This window comes from Chrysemys picta, chromosome 4, assembly GCF_011386835.1.
Source record: "Chrysemys picta bellii isolate R12L10 chromosome 4, ASM1138683v2, whole genome shotgun sequence".
Lineage (NCBI taxonomy): Eukaryota > Metazoa > Chordata > Testudines > Emydidae > Chrysemys > Chrysemys picta.
Genome location: NC_088794.1, coordinates 148,936,858 through 148,955,151, shown reverse-complemented (window position 1 = coordinate 148,955,151; position 18,294 = coordinate 148,936,858). Strand labels below are relative to the sequence as shown.

Below are 18,294 nucleotides of genomic sequence, written 5' to 3'. Positions count from 1 at the left end.
CGCTCAGGGGGGTGATTTTTCACCCCCCTGAGCTGGCAAGTTAGAGTGCTATAAAATGTAAGTGTAGACATACCCTGAATTATGCCAGTGTAGTCTCTACACTGTCTTTGTACCTCTGCTAACCTGGGACATGAGAGAAGAGGAAAGGAAGTAGCAGCAATTTTTACATTTTATTTTGATAAAAAAATGTTTACTACAGGAGCGGGGGGACTTTTACCCCTCCCCCCCCCATCTCTTAATTGAAGCAAACTCTGGGCAACAGCAATACATCTATGCTGCAGGCAACTACCTTAAACACTACAATGCATTAAGGTAATGCAGTATATGGTGGTTATATCAACTGCACATTTCACAGGGTCAGCAGACCCTTCCCTGCTGCGCTGCAGAAGAGCGAGTGTTCTCTCTCACCCCACGGCTGGAGCAAAAGGGCTGGCTGGTCATTCTGTCACATCATGCAGAAGACAAGGGAGCGGAAGTCTTCTACTTAACCTGATCCTCAGCCTGATTAGGTGTCAGTTTTGGTCAGTAAGACAAGAGAGCTACAATCTAATTGTATTATTACCAGTGGCTTTTGCTATTACCCCCCTTCTATATCCTGATCTCTAGCTGTGTAACAAGGTCAGACAGCGCTAGGTCACAGGAGCTCAGTGGCACAGGAGGCAGGAAGCAAATAGATACCCAGGGACCTGTTGAAGATGAAGGGCAATAAGGGGGGTAACTTTGGACAAATCTGGGGGAGGCTCTGTCCATGCACTGACTGGCACCTAGGGGACTCTGGATTTATCGTCTTATGTGGACACTCCTGGTTTGCCTCACTTCCCCCTCAACTATTGCATTCTTATTTTCCAGTCTACTTCTCCCTTCTGCAGCACTTTCTAGAGAATACAGGGTTTGGCAAGCATTCTATAAGGCCCTGTCAATAGTTACAGCTGCACTGCATGTGGCGAAGATGCTCTTTGCCAGTGGTTCTCTCGCCGATGTGCCGGTGTAATTTATGTCGCTCAGTGGGGTGGAATATTCACACCCCTGAGTGACATAAGTTTTTCTGGTACAGGCTGTAGCGCAGACATAGCCTAATTAAAATGATCAACAAAGACACGCCCCAGGCATGATTCCTTAACACATAAGAGGGAGCACTTAACGCATGGGGCAGAGAGTTCTCTTAGGGCTCATCTACACTTAAGATGCTCCAGCAGCGCCACGGCAGCGCTCCAGCGAAGATGCTCCCTACGCCAATGGGAATAATCCACCTCCCTGAGAGGCAGCAGCTAGGTTGACAGGAGAATTCTCCTGTTGACTTCGCGGTAACTACACTGGGGGTTAGGTTGGTTTAACTGTGTCGCTCAGGGGTGTCCATTTTTCACACCCGAGCAACCTAGTTATACCGACGCAATATCTTAGGTGCAGACCTTAGGCACCCATCCTTCATCGAAAGCCAGTGGAAAGAGGACCTCCATCTCCCATTTATGCCTTTGATAAACTCCTAAAAGGTTAGGACTAAGCAGAACCACACCCTGCCTCTTGGCCCTCCCATGGGTCATACTTCAAAAGGAAGCCCTCCCAAGAGGTCCCCATCTTAGAAAGCCCTAAACTAAAGGGGTGCTGCAGCCATGGACAGTAAGGGACACACTAGTGCCACGTTCCAGTACCAGATATAGACTGGTCAACAGGTTCCTTATACACACCAGATGGGATCATCATAAGACCCTTTAATGCTGGCTGAGATTTGTTTAAATATGGTATTTTAGACACAGTGCCTCCTAGTGGCTGAACAGTTTTATACTTTAGCATTCCATTATCTCTCCTCCTTTAAGTTCTACGTTCCTACCATTTACACTTTTAAACCTCAGACAGCGAGATAGTCTGTTCAATGTATCAGTCCGTTAACGGTCTCTAAATCGTACTGTTTTCTAGTCACATGGCCTGAATGTGTAACATGGTCATCGGGCTGTCCATTAGTTGCAACGACTGACTCTCACTTGGAATCCTTGAGAGTTTTTTTGTTCTGCATCGGCCATCTGTAGAGTTTGTTCCTCAACAATCAACAGAGCAAACCATAGAAGAAGTTGACAGTTTCTGTTGAACTCTTCATTGTTGTTCTCAATCACATGATCTAGGTACAAAATTCTTTTTCTTTACAACAGCTGGAGTTGTCCATTTTCTCCATTCAATTTGACACAAATACCATCAACAGATTCTAGACCTGGCAGTTCTTGGAGTGAGGTCTGTTGCAGAAGTGTTCATAAACTCCCTTAGCCTTTTTATTCAACTGGACTACTCTCTTCACTTTGGAGACAGAACTACTGGTCCAACTTTGGAAAAGAATCTGAGTTGTCTTCCCCTCAGGAGTTGTGCTGGACTATATCCAGTAGCGGTTGGGGGTGTTGATCTGTAACTCAGAAGAGCAAGGAATGCATCTTCCTGCTGTAGGATTTTCTTGGCTGTCAGTACAGCTCTCTCAGCCTCTCCATTCACTTGTGCCTAAGGTAGGCTGCTAGTAATATGATCAAAATCTTATTTTGTTCAGAAAGACTTGCATTCCGCTGCAGTAAATTGTGGTCTGTTGTCCGTCACAGTTGTTCTGTAATACCGAAGTGAGCAAGAGTGCATTTCAGCTTCTCAATGACACTGCAACATCTTATGTCATTCAAGAATATTCCACAATGACCAGGTAATGATGTCCTCTGAATTTGCATAAATCTGCAGCTAGTCTTTTCCAAGGTCTCTCTGGTAGGGGTGTTGGTACACTGTATGGTTCAGCATTCTCTCTCAACTTGCTTTGTACTGGATCTCCTCTCAAGAGTCCAATATCATCAAACTCCCCACTGAGTTCTTCCATCTTTCTCACTAGGCCCATCATGGTTGCCTGGCTGTCTTTGATCACTCACACACTGAATGCAAAGCTTTTGTCTTGGTAAGTTGCCTCATCTGGAATACTGTGTCCAGTTTTGGGCCCCACACTACAAGAAGGATGTGGAAAAATTGGAAAGAGTCCAGCGGAGGGCAACAAAAATGATTAGGGGTCTGGAGCACATGACTTATGAGGAGAGGCTGAGGGAACTGGGATTGTTTAGTCTCCAGAAGAGAAGAATGAGGGGGGATTTGACAGCAGCCTTTAACTACCTGAAGGGGGGTTCCAAAGAGGATGGAGCTCGGCTGTTCTCCATGGTGGCAGATGGCAGAACAAGGAGCAATGGTCTCAAGTCGCAGTGGGGGAGGTCCAGGTTGGATATCAGGAAAAACTATTTCAGTAGGAGGGTGGTGAAACACTGGAATGCGTTACCTAGGGAGGTGGTGGAGTCTCCTTCCTTGGAGGTTTTTAAGGCCCAGCTTGACAAAGCCCTGGCTGGGATGATTTAGCTGGGAATTGGTCCTGCTTTGAGTAGGGGGTTGGACTAGATGCCCTCTTGAGGTCCCTTCCAGCTCTGATATTCTATGATTCTATGATCCATTGTGACGGCTTGCTAAAGCTGAAGTTCTCTGGGGCATTGAAGAGTGGCATGTTGATGAGATCCTGCAACCTTTGTTGCTGTTTTCCTTCTATTTCTGTTCTCCGTTTATTCCTGACACCATGTCATGTTCCTGTGCCAGATATGGTCTGGCTACAGAGCTTGCACACACCAGATGAGTTAATCATAAGATGCTTTAAATACATAGGAGTAGAGTACAGGGCCATGTTAAGATAAAGCAACCAAAGAGTGAGGAACAAAAGTCACCGCCCTGCTTTTAACTAAAGAAGTTGTCAACTGTGCATGCTGAGGAAGGCAGGTCTGGGTGAGGTTCCTTTAAATAAGGCATTTTACACACTGTACCACCTAGTGGCTGACCAGTATATACAGGTTAACATTCCATTACAATTGGTTTAATCATTTGTTCACATGGCTCTTGGATGAGGCTTTGTGGCAGCTGATCTATAGATGCACAAAGAGTTGCCAAGTTCATTAGCTGGAGAGCCTGATTTCTTTGGGAGAATCCATGCACAGGAGAGTTGGAGAACCACATTGTTCAGAGATTCGGGGACAGATTGTCAGAACAGAGGCCTGAAGATTTTCTTTAAAAATGCACAGTCTGTGAGCTGATGTGCAAACTGGGCATCTAGAATTCTGTGCATTCTCCGGCACAAAGCCTGACTTGCATGTCCAGTTATGGTAACTGCACATGAAAATTCAAAAGACACTTATACCCACATCAGGCATCTCTAATCTGACCCTTAATGTTCACTTTAAATAAAACTAAAAGAAGAAACATTTAGGATCGCTTTACATAGTTACATTTTTAATTTCATGCAACATCAACCAGTAAAAGGCTTTATTTCAAGTTTTTTAACATCCCAATAACTGCTCATGTTGACAGTCATGGGTTAGCCTGGGCATCTCTGTTTTGTAATCTCTACATTGAACCCTGGTTATCAGTTTGCAAGACCTTCAGTTAATGATTTCCCCAATTTCAACAACTCACTTGCTTAAAAAAAAAAAAAAAAGTTGTGGAAAACCTGGCTTTCAACATCAATTCAAGACCGTACAGCTCCAAATATATCAGAGTATTTTTAGAGCTATAAGAGCACTGGAGCTCCATGAGAGGCAGATGACCATTGACAGAGAAACATTCCTTTTAATATGCTTTCTTCTAGACAAAGATTAGAATAGTCTAAGACCAGATCGGTTTACAAGATAATTGGTTCCCTGTTTGCTCACCAACTCAACTGGATCTTGTGAGTGTGATGAGACAGGAATAGATTTAATCAGAATTTAAACCTCATCCTGGAGACCTGCTAATGAAGCAGGTTGGCACCTCAATGAAGAAGTGCTGCTAAATGGAAGAATATAGATTAGACACTGCCTTAATGCTGCTGTGTTAGAGCTGTAGGGGAGACAGCAATTCCATACAGGTCATAGGAGTAGAGGACAAGGCCATGTTCAGACAAAGCAACCAAAGAGTGAGGAAGAAAAATCGTTGCCCTGCTGTTTAACTAGCAGCTCTTTAATAGGAAAGAAGTTATAAACTGCACGCTGAGGACGGCTGGTTGTTCCTACAATTAGTCACTGCTCCCTTTCCATGAGTCAGATGGAATTCTGTATAATCAACTGCAGGGCAGATAAGAGGCCAGGCCAAACGTGAAATGTTGACTAGACTTTAAAATAAATATATATTTACACACAAATGTATACAAATTTTCCAGGGCCATTAGAAGAGCTGGATACCACAGATTTATGCTAATAAAGGAGAGTTTCAGATTACAGCTCCAGGTGAAAGCTTAACACAAGAAACAGGAAGACTGGAGCACTGCAGCTGGCAGAGGACAGCTAGGCCTGTCACAAAGAAAGGACTTTCCCAGTTTGCAAAGAGCCAGAAGCCAGGACCCATAACCCAAAGGATTGAAGCTGTCCCCTAATAAGAATGGGCACCTTTGAGCTCAGGAGCCAGGAAAGAACCTCCTTTCTTGGAGGATGGGTGGGATTGGCCTGGGTCTTTCAATCTCTAACCTCCATCACCTCATTTCCACTCAGGCCAGCGCTCACTGATATTTTGTCCCTGCAAGTGCATCTTTCTTTCTCCCCACCTCAGCTTTCTCCTTTATGGGGTAAAAAGAAAGGGGGGCTTCTCTGTCTGAGAAAGACCCAAGAATCTTCTCCTTTCCCTCCTTGTGGCCCTGGGTCGTCCCAATCCTTCTGTTGGGGGTCAGTCGATGCTGCTCCTCGGCCATGTAAAAGTAACCCTTCCCTGCCTCAGGAAGAGGTGCACTGCCCTTATCACTCTTCCAATTCCACTGCCCAATGAGCACGAGACACCAAATTCAATCCCAGCATGGGTGGGTGCAGCTTCCAGTGAGGTCAATGAGATTTAGGCCTTTTTATATTATGGCTCAATTTAGCCCCAGGACTATAAATGGCTTCTCCAGCATGGCAGTGCCACAATTAGGCATCTTCCCTTGGTGCCGTTCCTCCACCGCACGCTACTCACCAAACCCCACAGTTTACAGCTACACATTGGCATCTAACTGCACTTTAACTGCAGTGTGCGCACAGGTTTCAAATATGGGCAAAATAAATGAGCCATTTATTATTCAAACACTGCAAAGTTCAACAAGGAAGTGTCTTTTGTCAGCCCGGAGTATAATTTTAGAGCAGCGAGGCAGGAACACCTCAGTCTGGCCAGTCGCTGCTCCACAGACGATTCATTTGGGTGAACTCAAAGGGCCCATTGTTTCTCCGTGCAACACAGCTATGCCAAGATATGCTGTAAACAGATTAGTATTCTGCAAGCACCAACAAGTCAACATTACCAACCTACAATACTGGTGTCCAAATAGAATTGCATTTGTCATTTTCTAAATCGTTTCATGCTTTTTGGGCCAACCCTGCATAACAGAGAGAAGGCGGGTTACGTGGCTAGGGTACTGGACGGGACTCAGGAGACCTGGCTTCATGTCCTGGCTCTGCCATGGACTCCTTGTGACCTTGGGCAAGTCATTTAATCCCTCTGTGCTCCAGCACCCCATCTGTCAAACAGGGATGGTACTTCCTTTCTGCCACCCTTACAGCTTTAGATATACAAGGCAGACAAACTCTTCAGGGCAGTGACTGTCTTACTGGGCGTGTCTCCATGCCATGCCTATTACAATGAGGCCTGTTATAACTGGGCCTACAAATTTACCCTGACTCTAAACTCAACTGCTAAGAGCGAGTGAATGTTCATAAATTGTCACAATTACCTATATAAAATTGTTTAAAAGAAGGATGCAAAAAGGAGACAAAAAAACAGATGTAATTTAGAAAGGTTTTTACTAATGCCACTCAAGGACTGTGTTAAAATTATAACTGGTAAGGTTAAAAAAAAAAATCCCCAAACTAGTGTGTTCAAATTAGACCTATTGGTGAACAAAGTAAAGAGAGGATGGAGTATTCCAGTCACCACTCCGTTTAGGGGCTCTCACAACGAGAAGACTATTGGGAAAAATTAGTAAAAGCAGCAGCTGTCTGCCAACAAACACTGCAGCAAGCCTTATCATGGCTGTCACCCACATCATCCCCTGGGACCTTGGACCTTCTTTGTCCTAATTCTGAGAGATGTCCTGATCAGACCAGGCCACAGAGAAGGCCCCAGATGATGTTGTCGCTGGCTAAATTCCAACCACAGCCTGGGATGTGAGACTTTGTCCCCTTTTCCCTTCAGTGTGTCCTTTTCCTTCCCCACCTTATTTTCTTTCCTCTCTCTCCTTTTGCCTTCTGTTTAATAAGAGTCTAGCTTAGCCGGCCAAGACTGCGTATTTTACAACATTGCTGTAAGCATATGACCAGAGTGGCAACTAAAAGCAATGCCATAAACATGTTTGCCCATGTTTGGAGGGGCTGATAAGTCTTCAGGGCCTGTGTTTTTCCGGCAGGGAGATTGCAAGTGAAAGTCAACGTCAGAGCCAGAAGCTGCATTTTCTATCTTGGCTGTTCTTTTCTTTCCCCTTGTGTTTGTTTGGTCTCATCTTCCAGGAGACTGGATTGGGCTTTAAACAAGCAAGGACAGCTCCAGCCCATCTCAACAAACTTTTGTTTCTTCACCAAAAAGGACAGTTATTACTATCTAAGACTTTGTCAAACAAAAGTGGGACGGGTTTATTTCTTTTTAAAAAAAAACTTCTCTAGCTAAAAGAAACAAGGGATGTTATTAAAATGAAAGCCTTATTTAATACTTGACATTTCAAGTGATTTATCTTTAGTAAAAGGTTATAAGGATTTTTAATGGCATGTTTGCCATGGTACTAAGTGGGCTGAGGTCCCTGAATACCAAACCCTGAACCTAGTTCCAAACAGGTTAATTTTGGACAACGACTAGGTTATGTTAATACCTTTGACCCTGGCCCAAATATTCCATCTAAATCAATGCAACAGGCCCTGATTTCAGTCAGGGCCCCTACAACCTACTGTAATACCAACCCCACGCTCCCCAGCAAGCTAGATTTAAAAGCTGCCGTAAGCTCCCTGAATTCCATCACAGTTTGGTGGGACAGGCTGGAATCTAAGGTAGCTTCATTGAGGTTTTAAATAGTGACTGAATGATTCAGGTATTAAAATAAACTCCACCTGGACTTCTGACTTTTTTTTTTTTTAATGTTCGCCTCAGTGGTCAGTGAGCAGCTGATATTTGTATTGACACCACGGCTTAGACATTGTACTACTGTCGGGAGAAGCAAGGGGAGGCACTTTGAAGTCACTGGAGAAGCAATTTGGTTAGATGATTCTAAAAAAAGTTTGTGTGTGTGTGTGTGTGTGTGTGTGTGTGTGTGTGTGTGTGTGTGTGTGTGTGTGTGTGTGTGTGTGTGTGTGTGTGTGTGTGTGTGTGTGTGTGTGTGTGTGATTTTGATATGCTGAAATTCCAAGCATCCCAGCCGGTCCCCTGGCTACCATTAAATACATCCTGCAAACTCACCTTCTTAAGCAGCTGAAACTTTAATAATTCTACATTAAGCACATGTTTTTGCAACAGTAGAAACATCAAATTTAGCATTTTTTTCTAAAGGCTTAAGTTCCTGTACACTAGCCATCTAATGTAACAGCCTGGAGTGCGGCCTGACAATGCATCAGGTTAAATAACTACAGACACAAGGGCAGGCAGACTTAGGTTTTGGTCCACTGAGGCATTATGTGGTGGCTGCAGAGGGGTGGGTAGAAAGGATTCTCTCTGTCTTGACATGGAAATGGAAGAAAGAGGCAACATAACCCCATCCCCACCCAACCATCACAAATAGTTTTGTTTGTGTGGTTTTTTTTGGGGGGGGGGGGGGGAAGAGGGTATTTTGCTGGAGGAATGACCCTCTATTTCCCCATGTTACAAGCAAGAGTAACTCATGTTTTAGGATTTAAGGCATACTTATCAATAAGCCAATTGCAGGGGGCGGGATTTAGAAGAGCTTTTACAGGGGATGGGGAACACCACCTTCCCCCTCGCAAAAAAAATAAAATAATAAAAATCACATTTCAGACTTTCAGGGCATGTTTCTCCAGTTAATAGAATGCTGCATCTTGTATTGAAGAACTTCACTGCCTACATTAATCTAACCCAAGAGATCTAAAGTACTCAGACTTGGACAACACGTGATAAACTGGACAAAACATCTCAAGTGACCCATGCCCCCAGTGGCGGTGTTTAAAGGACGCATTCTTTTCTTCTAGAAGGAGGGAAGGGAAGCAGCAGGGTGCTGCTTATGTGTACCTGCCATCCATCTCGGATCTTCTGGTTGAAGATTCCATATTCGTATCGGATGCCATACCCGTATGCAGCAAGCCCAAGTGTCGCCATTGAGTCAAGGAAGCAGGCTGTTAAGGACAGACAATTTAGGGACGTATTTAGCGACGTTTCCCATGATGATTTCATCAGCCCCCAAAAGCAACAAGCTTACAAAGCATCACAAATATAAAAACCACAGAGCTCCCTACTTCACGCTAAGCTGAATGGTACATTGACACAGCATGCTTATGCAGGCCTGGCTTAGAGACCATCAGTCAATCTCTGTTCCATTCCACGTCTTCCCATTGCTCTAACTCCTTGTCTGCATAACACGCATCACCACATACCGCCTCCCACATTGTGTATATGGCTCCAACTCCATGCCTGCCACACCACACGTACCACCTCCCATGCTACGGAACCAAGTACTTGGAGGACTAAACACACACCGGTTGAAAGCAGGTGTGGATGGGAGTCAAGATACAGCTGGCCTTGGAGAGCGTTCTGAGTAGACAATGAAGCCCAAGGTTGATCTGATACTCAAGCAACTGAGGATCATCACCGGGGTCTGGAAGTCAGCCCTGCTTCCTTTTCCATCAGACCCATATGCAATACTGCACCAATACGAGCCAAGAGTATTGTAGTCCGTCCCTCCCTCCCCCGACATGCACCTTCCTCCAAAACAGTCCTGTGCTACAGACAGCATTTGCAGGGCCACTGGTTCGACTATAGCAAAGTCATATATCTGCATGTCTCTTATCCTATTATTCAGCCAGTGTCTCTACTTTCTGGAGTCAACATTTTGCAAGTTACAATTAGTGCCTGGCTGAAGAGAGGAGATAGTGAGCTTCTGTGAAGGAGAGGCCAGACTGAAGATGACAGGTGGAGTCCAAGAGTGAAACAGACTATATCTAAACTATTTGGCTGACAGCTTAGTGAATGAAAGGAAATCATTTTTATTAGGGGAGGGGTGTGAGGGAAAGGCAGGGAGATCACCTAGATGGGACAAATTAGTGCCCTACATAGTAAACTCATTTTCCTACCACCAGCATTGTCCACAACGTTCAAGGCGGCATGAGTATTTAATTTACACTTATAATTAGGTAGTTATGTGCTGAGACTGCTCCTTATTATGCTAGTTGGGATGACTATGGTGTTACCTTGTCTCTCCTTGGTTGTGTCTGCTTGTGGTGTCTCATCAACAGCTAAGATCGCAAGCGCTTCAGGGCAAGGACTGTACTTGTACTATATGTGTGCCAGCAACTGTCACACCGTGGCCCTGGTTGGAGCCTAAGTACTACCACAATGCAGGCAGACAAGTGCTCCTAGTGTTCATGGGAAGAATGCCAATGTGGACTGAACTGCTTGGTATGTTCTCAAATCATAACATCCCGGAAACTCACTTACCAGCCAGTCTTCCAAGACCTCCGTTGCCAAGGCCAGCATCTTCTTCAATGTCCTCCAGCTCTTCTATATCCAGCCCTAGCTAAATATACACAGAAGAGAGATGAGCTCTGGTGCTCTTGAACCGTGTGACAGAATGAACATTTACAACATCCACCCTGCCACGAGGGAGCAGGAGAAACACAGGAGCGAAGATGCAAACAGAGCTATTGGAAAGAACCCATCTACAAGGAGCTCTGAACACAATTCATTCAGCACTGCGACATCATCCCTTGTTCCTATCCTGGCAGGCAGGTGCTCAAGAAGGAACTTGTTTATTGGAGTCCAAGCTTAACCAGACTCCTCTCTGCAGCTGCAACAGTGAATTTCCCCCAAAGCACCTTTGCTGCCCTACCCGTTCCAGGCACTGTGGACAATAGCAAGGTAAGCCCCTCAACCCCCGCCCACTTGCACTTTCTGTTCTTGAACTAAGGAACCGACTTATATAGCACCTTTCATCGGAAGGTGCCAACATGCTCATCAAAACTTCACAATATAGAAGAGAAACATTTCGCCCACCGGTGAAACACCGCTACTTTTGGAGGATGGTAACCACCTATAACAAGAACACTACACAAGAGTTCAGGACGTTAAATGAATAGCTTATCCACCTGAAACTACTAGGGTAACGGAGCATGAAAAGCATCAATACTTCATTGGTTGTTAGCCAGGGCACCAGGGCTAACACACTTATTCTTCCAGAGAATTTTTATGATCTTCAGCTGTCAGGACATCGGCCTTAGATCTCATTCAAAAGACAGTGCCTCCAGAAGCACAGTGCCCCCTCACACCGGGTTGTGGCATTGCTTTATTTCTGGCAGTATAGTCTATGTGACACATACTACTTTACAATTTTTGCAAAGGTTTCCCATCCAAATACAGACCAAATCTGATCCTGCATTGCTTGGATCTAACAAGGTAACCGCTCAACTCATGGTACATACTAAGAAGTAGTTTTAGGACACGAACTGGATTCTAACATGGAAATTTGCTAGGCATTTGGGGGTAAATAAGTTGCTGTGCCTACATATAGAAAATTTTTGAAAATGCTGTACTCTGTATGAAAACTCTGAAAGAGTTTATGCCACATGAAACTAGGCCTAGCAATCTATGGGGCAGGGACCTAGCATTTGCACTAGATTACAGTTATATTTCAGCATTACATTTTACAAAGAGACTTCTTTAGATACTATAGAAAATCTATTTAAGTTAGCACCTACTGCTAGTTAAATTATTAACTTTTTAGTTATTGAGAAAAAACCTAAAGAATATTTTATAAAATCATTATTACTCAGTTCATATCAATAATCAAGTACCAAGGCTGAAAATTTCCCAGAATAAAACCTTACAGGCCCTATCATCCATGTTACAAAAACACATTTAAACAATATCTTTTCCAATCAACCAGAACAGTACATTCCAGTAACTCCAGAGGTACATTAACATAAGATATATTTGAACAAAGAATCTAAACACATTCCTCTTTGAAAACAAGTCCCACACCTTACTGCTATTCTCTTTGTAGTGTGAAAGAGTGAAGTATAAGTGAAAAATTCAGAAATAAATATGTTTCAAAAGGAGAGCCATTTGTTTGAAGGATCTCTCTCCTGCTGTGTAACTGCTTAAAAATGCCACACACTAGAGAGCATACTGTTAAGAGTACAAGGACAGTGAAGGGCAGAATGGAATAAAGCCACTTTCAAAACTTTGGAACGACAGTAGCAGTCGTACAATGATGAATGGTGGAACAAAGCCAAGCCATGAGTGGGTTTGCATTAGTCATCTCAAGCCCATCCTAAATGTTTTAGTTTTATGCCACTCTTCGCTATTGATTCTATGTAGAACCATCTAATGGACAAGTTTCTGTTTTTCCAAAGTTTAATAGTCTGATTTAGGGCCTGGATTTTCAGATATGCTGAGAACCCAAGACTTCCACTGACCTCAGTTAGAACTGAGAGAACTCTGTACCTCTGAGAATCAGGACCACAGAATTTTGAGACTCCAGCAAGTTGTGACATTAAGTGGATTCCATCTCTTTAGTATTAGGATTTACATGTCCATGGTATCAGAGCATATGTTTTACATACACTGCTGTACCTGGGTACTACATTTTCAGGTAGAATACAGGCTGATTGTTTATTGGCTGATTTTAAGATCACTTTCTGTATCACATGGGATCACAACCACAAGTATGAGTAACACTGCTAACTGCAGACCAGAGATAACCTTGGTCCACCGGAGCTGATGGAGTTGTTTCTCCCTGGTGTAAGGAGGCATTTGGCCCAAAGTCTTGGAATATTATGCTCAAAACACAGACTAATGTAATGTTAAGATTTGAAGCTCTGGTAGTAATAAATCAATATACAGCATGCCTCCGTTTTACTAAACAATCATGAGTCACTCTGGATTTAGAGAACACTTAATAGTTTACATACATGCTCTTGTTAGCTAAGAAGTAACTATTGTACGCCGCCTACTCTGCGACCAGCCCACAAGCCTCAGACAGCAGTGACAAGTAACATTTCTGTTCCTGTTAAAAGGGGAAGTTGAATTTTACCCCGAGGTTTATTCTGATGCTGAAATTTTGTAAATGCAGTAACATCCTGTCAACCGATGGTGCCAAAAGCAAAGACATTTCCTTATGTAGCCAACCCACTGAACACCCAGTCAGTTAACATTCTTCCAAGACCTTTACTTTGGCCATTTAAAACGGTGTCGATCAATTGAATTCTTGGTCTACAATATTCTCCACCCCCTGCAAAACAAACAAACAAACCAACCCTAGTGACTAAATATTAGTCAGCTAAACCATAATATAAACACACCTACCTGATAAATTGCCTCATCACAAGCATTCTGCAATCCAAGGTTTATCATGGTGTTCTGTAAGGTACGGCCCATATAAAATTCTAGAGAGAGATAGTAAACTCTCTGAAACAAAGAAAAATGAAAACAAATCTTACTGAAACATAGAAACAGTCTCCTCAAAAATGTTCAAGATCTAGAAACATTATTTTGGCATCTTCTAAATCCAAGAGTAATAAAACCAGCTTCTCATCATCAATCAGGAGTACTCTTAAGTCTTTATTAAGGTAACACCTTGAATAGAAAATCCTGATTATTAGCTGATGCCTTGATTTAAAATAAGCACGGCTTATGAATTTTTAAAGCCACTTTGGGCAGAGGGTAAGGGATCCTAACCCACTGATTTCACTTTAAAAAAAAGGCATTTTCAGCCTTTAGGATTGTAGAGATAACCCCACACAGCACTCTCTTCCTGAGTCTGCAGACAGACCGCTTCAGGCCTTTGCTAATATGCTGTACATGTAACCAAAGGAAAGGCTGGAACTAGGGTGGATGCTGGGAAAAAAAATTATAAAGCATGCCATGTAACATGGAGGAAAGGCCGAACAACTTCCAACCCTGTGTTCTACAGCCTCACTGCTATTTTTAAACAATTAATGCTCACACAGGGAGAGGAGAGGGGCCTGGTAGGTCCAGGGGTGGAAGAGGTTGAGTTTTGTTTGAACAAGGTATCAGAACTCCTCCAAGAGCCTTAACCTGTGACCGACAGTTTCATTGTATCAATGAGAGGTATGCATGTTCAGGTCAAGGGCCCCATGTCTATTTATGAAACAGAGTTAAAACGTAAATGAAACAGCCCTTTCAAATTAAACCAGGCTTTAAAAACGCCAAACAAGTGACCAGACTCCAGTGCACAGAGTGCTTTTAAGAGCTACTCCTGCTTCCTGAACAAAACATCTAGATATAATCTCCCTTGATGCAAACAGTCTAAATAATACAAGTCTTTGTTCCCTGAAATTTAATTTCCTCCGAGGCTTGTTATTTTTATTGCAGTCGTGCTAAGAGACTCTAGTCCGGGATCATGGCTCTGCGGTGCTAGGTGCTGCACAAAATGACTCAGACTTGTCCCCCTGCCCCAGAGAGCTCACAATCTAGGACTAACAGTATGCAACAGGTGGGAGGCAAGGTAACAGTAAAGACAAGTACATTTACATAACTGGTCACAGTGGTCACAGCTTCATGCCACTCGAGCCAATGCCTGCTAGCGATCTGTGAGCATCACAGCAGAGGTTGGGTTTAAGGAGGGATTTAGAAGAGGAGAAGGTGGCAGTTTTGTGAATTTTGACAGGGGGTTCCTTCCACATGTAAGCCACGGTGTGGGAAAGAGCGCAAAGGTGCATGTCGAAAAAGCAGACATATGAGAAATCATCATTGGCTGAGCAAAGGTAGGGTCAGCCTTGTGATACGTAATTAGACTGGATAGATTGGGAGGGGCTTTCAAATGATGTCACAAACAGGATTACGGTTTAATCCACTAGCAAGCGCAGTTCTGTGTTCAGTATAAACCAAAGTGGACAAGCAATGACCCTAGAGGAATGTTAAGCCAATTCACTTGAGACTGCTTGACCTTTTTACTTCAGTCCCTTCCTTCTCAGAGGAGCCCGAGGGCTCAGAGGATGGACATGTCACACTTGGTCATGGGATACATGAGTTCTCATCCTCCTCCGCTACATTTGATCCAACAATGCTCCTAGTTCCCACAAGTACCTAAAGTCCCTGGGTCTCCATGAAGAACATGTATGCTGCTAAAAGCCTCATCTACTCTAGAAATTTTTGAATGACAGGGCCTGGGTTTTCCTAGAAAAAAATGCCATCTGTATGTGCAATGCTGCAGACCACAGGAAGCACTACACAAGTCTCTTGAGATATGACAGTTGTCTATTACCTTTTCAATTCTGGTTACACATGTTCTGCACTTTTTGGTTTCTTATTGCCACATTATAAGGATCAGAGTTAAGAAATATAGCCAGGGAGTAAGAAAGATGTACTTTGGCTTGGCTGTCTTCTTCAGTTGAAGTTCAGAGCAATATAAAAAGAAGCACAGGAGGACTTGTGGCACCTTAGAGACTAACAAATAAATTTGTTAGTCTCTAAGGTGCCACAAGTCCTCCTGTTCTTTTTGCAGATACAGACTAACACGGCTGCTACTCTGAGAGCAATATAAGAAAGTGAGAGTTTATATATAAACAATGGTGAACCATGGCTAACACGGCACTTTCACAACAGTCATAAAAAGAGGCTCCTTATACTTTTGCAATGGCTCGTGTAAAGTGTTCCAAAAATGCTCAAAGAAAGTTTTAAACTCTAGTACTATAGCACGTACAGCTTTGAAGTTCTGTCACTGCCCATTAGTTTTGCTTTTATTTTGAGCACAATTGTCAGCTAGACTCTGGCCTTTTTGATCCCTTAAACTAATTTACCCTAAAAGGGTTTCCAGATATTTGTTGGAAGACCAGACCCATTGGACAATACAAAAGGGGGCGGGAATACACAGGAAGAAATGCTGCGGTACAATACAGCAAACCACTTTCTTTCCAAGCGTTGGATATCGGTGTTTGCAGCCAAGTTTTGTTCAACTGGCAAAACAAGTAAAAGTGGCCTAGTTTGTTTAAATCCAGCTCCTGGAATCAGGAAGCAGATCACTTCTCTCCCTAAAAACATCTAGTTCCAGCTGAATGCAAAGCAAGAGCAAGGAGCGATTTAGCAAGGTTTGCTCATGAGGGGTTTAAGATAGGACAGTAATGCCTCCTCCTAATCGCCAGCATCTACTCAGGGCTGGCCCTGTGCCAGACATGAAGTAGCCTCCCCACTCCTGAACCTTGGAGGGTCTTGAGCATGAACACAGGCACCCCTGGCTTGAAGTGGTTTCCATCATATACAGGTTTTGCAGTTTCATTCGATGGCTCTCAGCACCCCCACTAGACAAGTTGTTCCAGCACTCCTGATGTTGAGGCAGAAGCTACCCACCCTTCCCATAATTTGAGGGATTTATACAGCTGTCCCCCGACTTGGGGACCTGCCCAAGGAAGTGGTCCCAAACTCACAGTGCCTTCCCCCTCCCCACTGTGCCCTGGGTACCTTGCACACCAGTATGCTCCCCTTGGCCCTTAGCTACCCACCTACTGAGTGGCCCTCCCTGGTGCACATCTGGGGCTCATGTACCCCTGGTAATCCTGGACTGGGTTCCCTGAACCTTGGGGACCTACTCGCCAGCAGACCCAGTGCACCCCCCCCCCCAACATTGTGCTTCCCCAGCTCACCTTGGGGTCCTTCTCGTAGTAGTACTGCTGGGTGCGGATCCACCTGCCCACCAAGTGGTCGCGCACGGTGTGCGCCAGGGCGAAGTAGTAGTCACGGGTGGTGGCCACATTGCGGTCCTTGACCAGGGTGAAGTGCAGGTGCCGGTTGAAGCCCTTCTTCAGCTCGGCCACATTCTCCACCCCCACGATGCCACGGATGCTGATCTGCTTCCTCTTCTCCTGGTCGGTCAGTGGGCGCGACATCTCTGCAGGCCCAGGGCTGCGGGGGGGGGGGGGGGGGGGGGGGGTAGGACACAGGCTCAGCCCCGACTGCTCCCCTCCTTGGGGTACACTCAGCTGGCTGGGAAAGGGGGCCCGGGGGGGGTCTCTCACCCACCCCACGGGGGCTGGAGATGGGCTCCCTCGCCACCCCGCAGGGGAAGGGTTGGGTGATCCCGGGAGGGGACCCCTCCCTCTGCCCCGCCTATAAATGGGGGGAGCACCTGGGGATAGAAAAGGGCAGGGCTGGATGGGGTGTGGGGACCCCCACCCTCTCCAAGGGGTGCACGCAGGGTGCTTTGGGGGGGGCGACCCCCTCCATAAACAGGGTGTGGGGCAGTGGGGACAGGGGGGCCAGGGGCGGGTCCCAGCTCTCCCCGCAGCCCAGGGCGCCCCCCGGGGGGATGCTCAGCGAGCAGCAGGCGGCCACCTACCCGGTCTCGGGGCGGCTGCTCACGCGTCTGCCGGGGCTCGGGGAGCAGCAGCAGCGGCGGCGGCGGCGGCCCGCCCGCCGGTATTTATAGCCCGCGGTTGGCGGAGGCGCTGGGAGCGGCGTGGGCAGCAGCCACTCGCGGCCGGGGCTGGCGCGTTCCTCTCCCGGGGGCTGGCGCCGCGCTGGGCGAACAGCCGCCTCCCGGCTGCAGTCACTGGGAGGCGAAGCGGCGGGCGCGGCCGGCGGGGCGGGACAGCGGAGAACCCCGCCCCCGCCTGCACCCTGCACCGACACACGCTGGGCTCTGGTGTTTGTTGGCTGAAGGACCCCGGGGCTGGAAAGGGGGGAGGGGTGGCCTGTTTGCAAGGCCTTAGCCCCACCTCGGAGCCTGCTCGGTGGCTTTTGTGGTGGGGGGGCTGGGAAGAGAGAGGCAGAATCGGGGGGGGGGACAAACTCCGCTGCAGCAGCCTCGGCTGTGGACTTTTGCTCCCTGGAACAATAACAAACTTGCAGCCTGGTGAAGCCCGCCCTTCAAGGAGCAATTCGCAAACAGTTCAGTGCACAGCCTCCCTGGAGCACAGGAAAGTGACCCACCCTATGTCGCAGAGGAGCGAGTGCTTCTTCAAAACAAGCACTGTAGGCTGGGTTAGGGCTGGCCTGGGCTTCCTGCCAGTGTAGCCAAGAGGAGAGGCAGGAACAGGGGAGTGTAGTTCTGAAGAAGAGCTCTGTGTAGCTGGAAAGCTCCTGTCTCTCACCAGCGGAAGGGCTGTACCAATAAAAGATCTTCGCTCACCCACCCTGGCGCTCTCAGAGCCT

At 45.8% G+C, this 18,294-nt stretch overlaps 1 protein-coding gene across 2 annotated transcripts in view; it reads right to left on the bottom strand.

Annotated features, from left to right (window-relative positions):
• PYGL (glycogen phosphorylase L) overlaps positions 1 to 17,724 on the bottom strand; it is a 41,368-nt gene extending 23,644 nt beyond the window's left edge. The window contains exons 1-5 of one of the 2 annotated variants that reach the window (XM_065593965.1): positions 17,503 to 17,724; positions 16,788 to 17,046; positions 13,492 to 13,593; positions 10,627 to 10,705; positions 9,205 to 9,308 (exon numbers count right to left, since the gene is read on the bottom strand). In XM_065593965.1, the coding sequence (XP_065450037.1) occupies positions 9,205 to 9,308; positions 10,627 to 10,705; positions 13,492 to 13,593; positions 16,788 to 17,030 (528 nt within the window). In that variant the 5' untranslated portion in view covers positions 17,031 to 17,046; positions 17,503 to 17,724. Of the gene's footprint in view, positions 1 to 9,204; positions 9,309 to 10,626; positions 10,706 to 13,491; positions 13,594 to 16,787; positions 17,047 to 17,479 lie in introns of both variants that reach the window. The other variant, XM_065593964.1, reaches the window with a different exon arrangement.
• Positions 17,725 to 18,294: the final 570 nt, after the last annotated feature.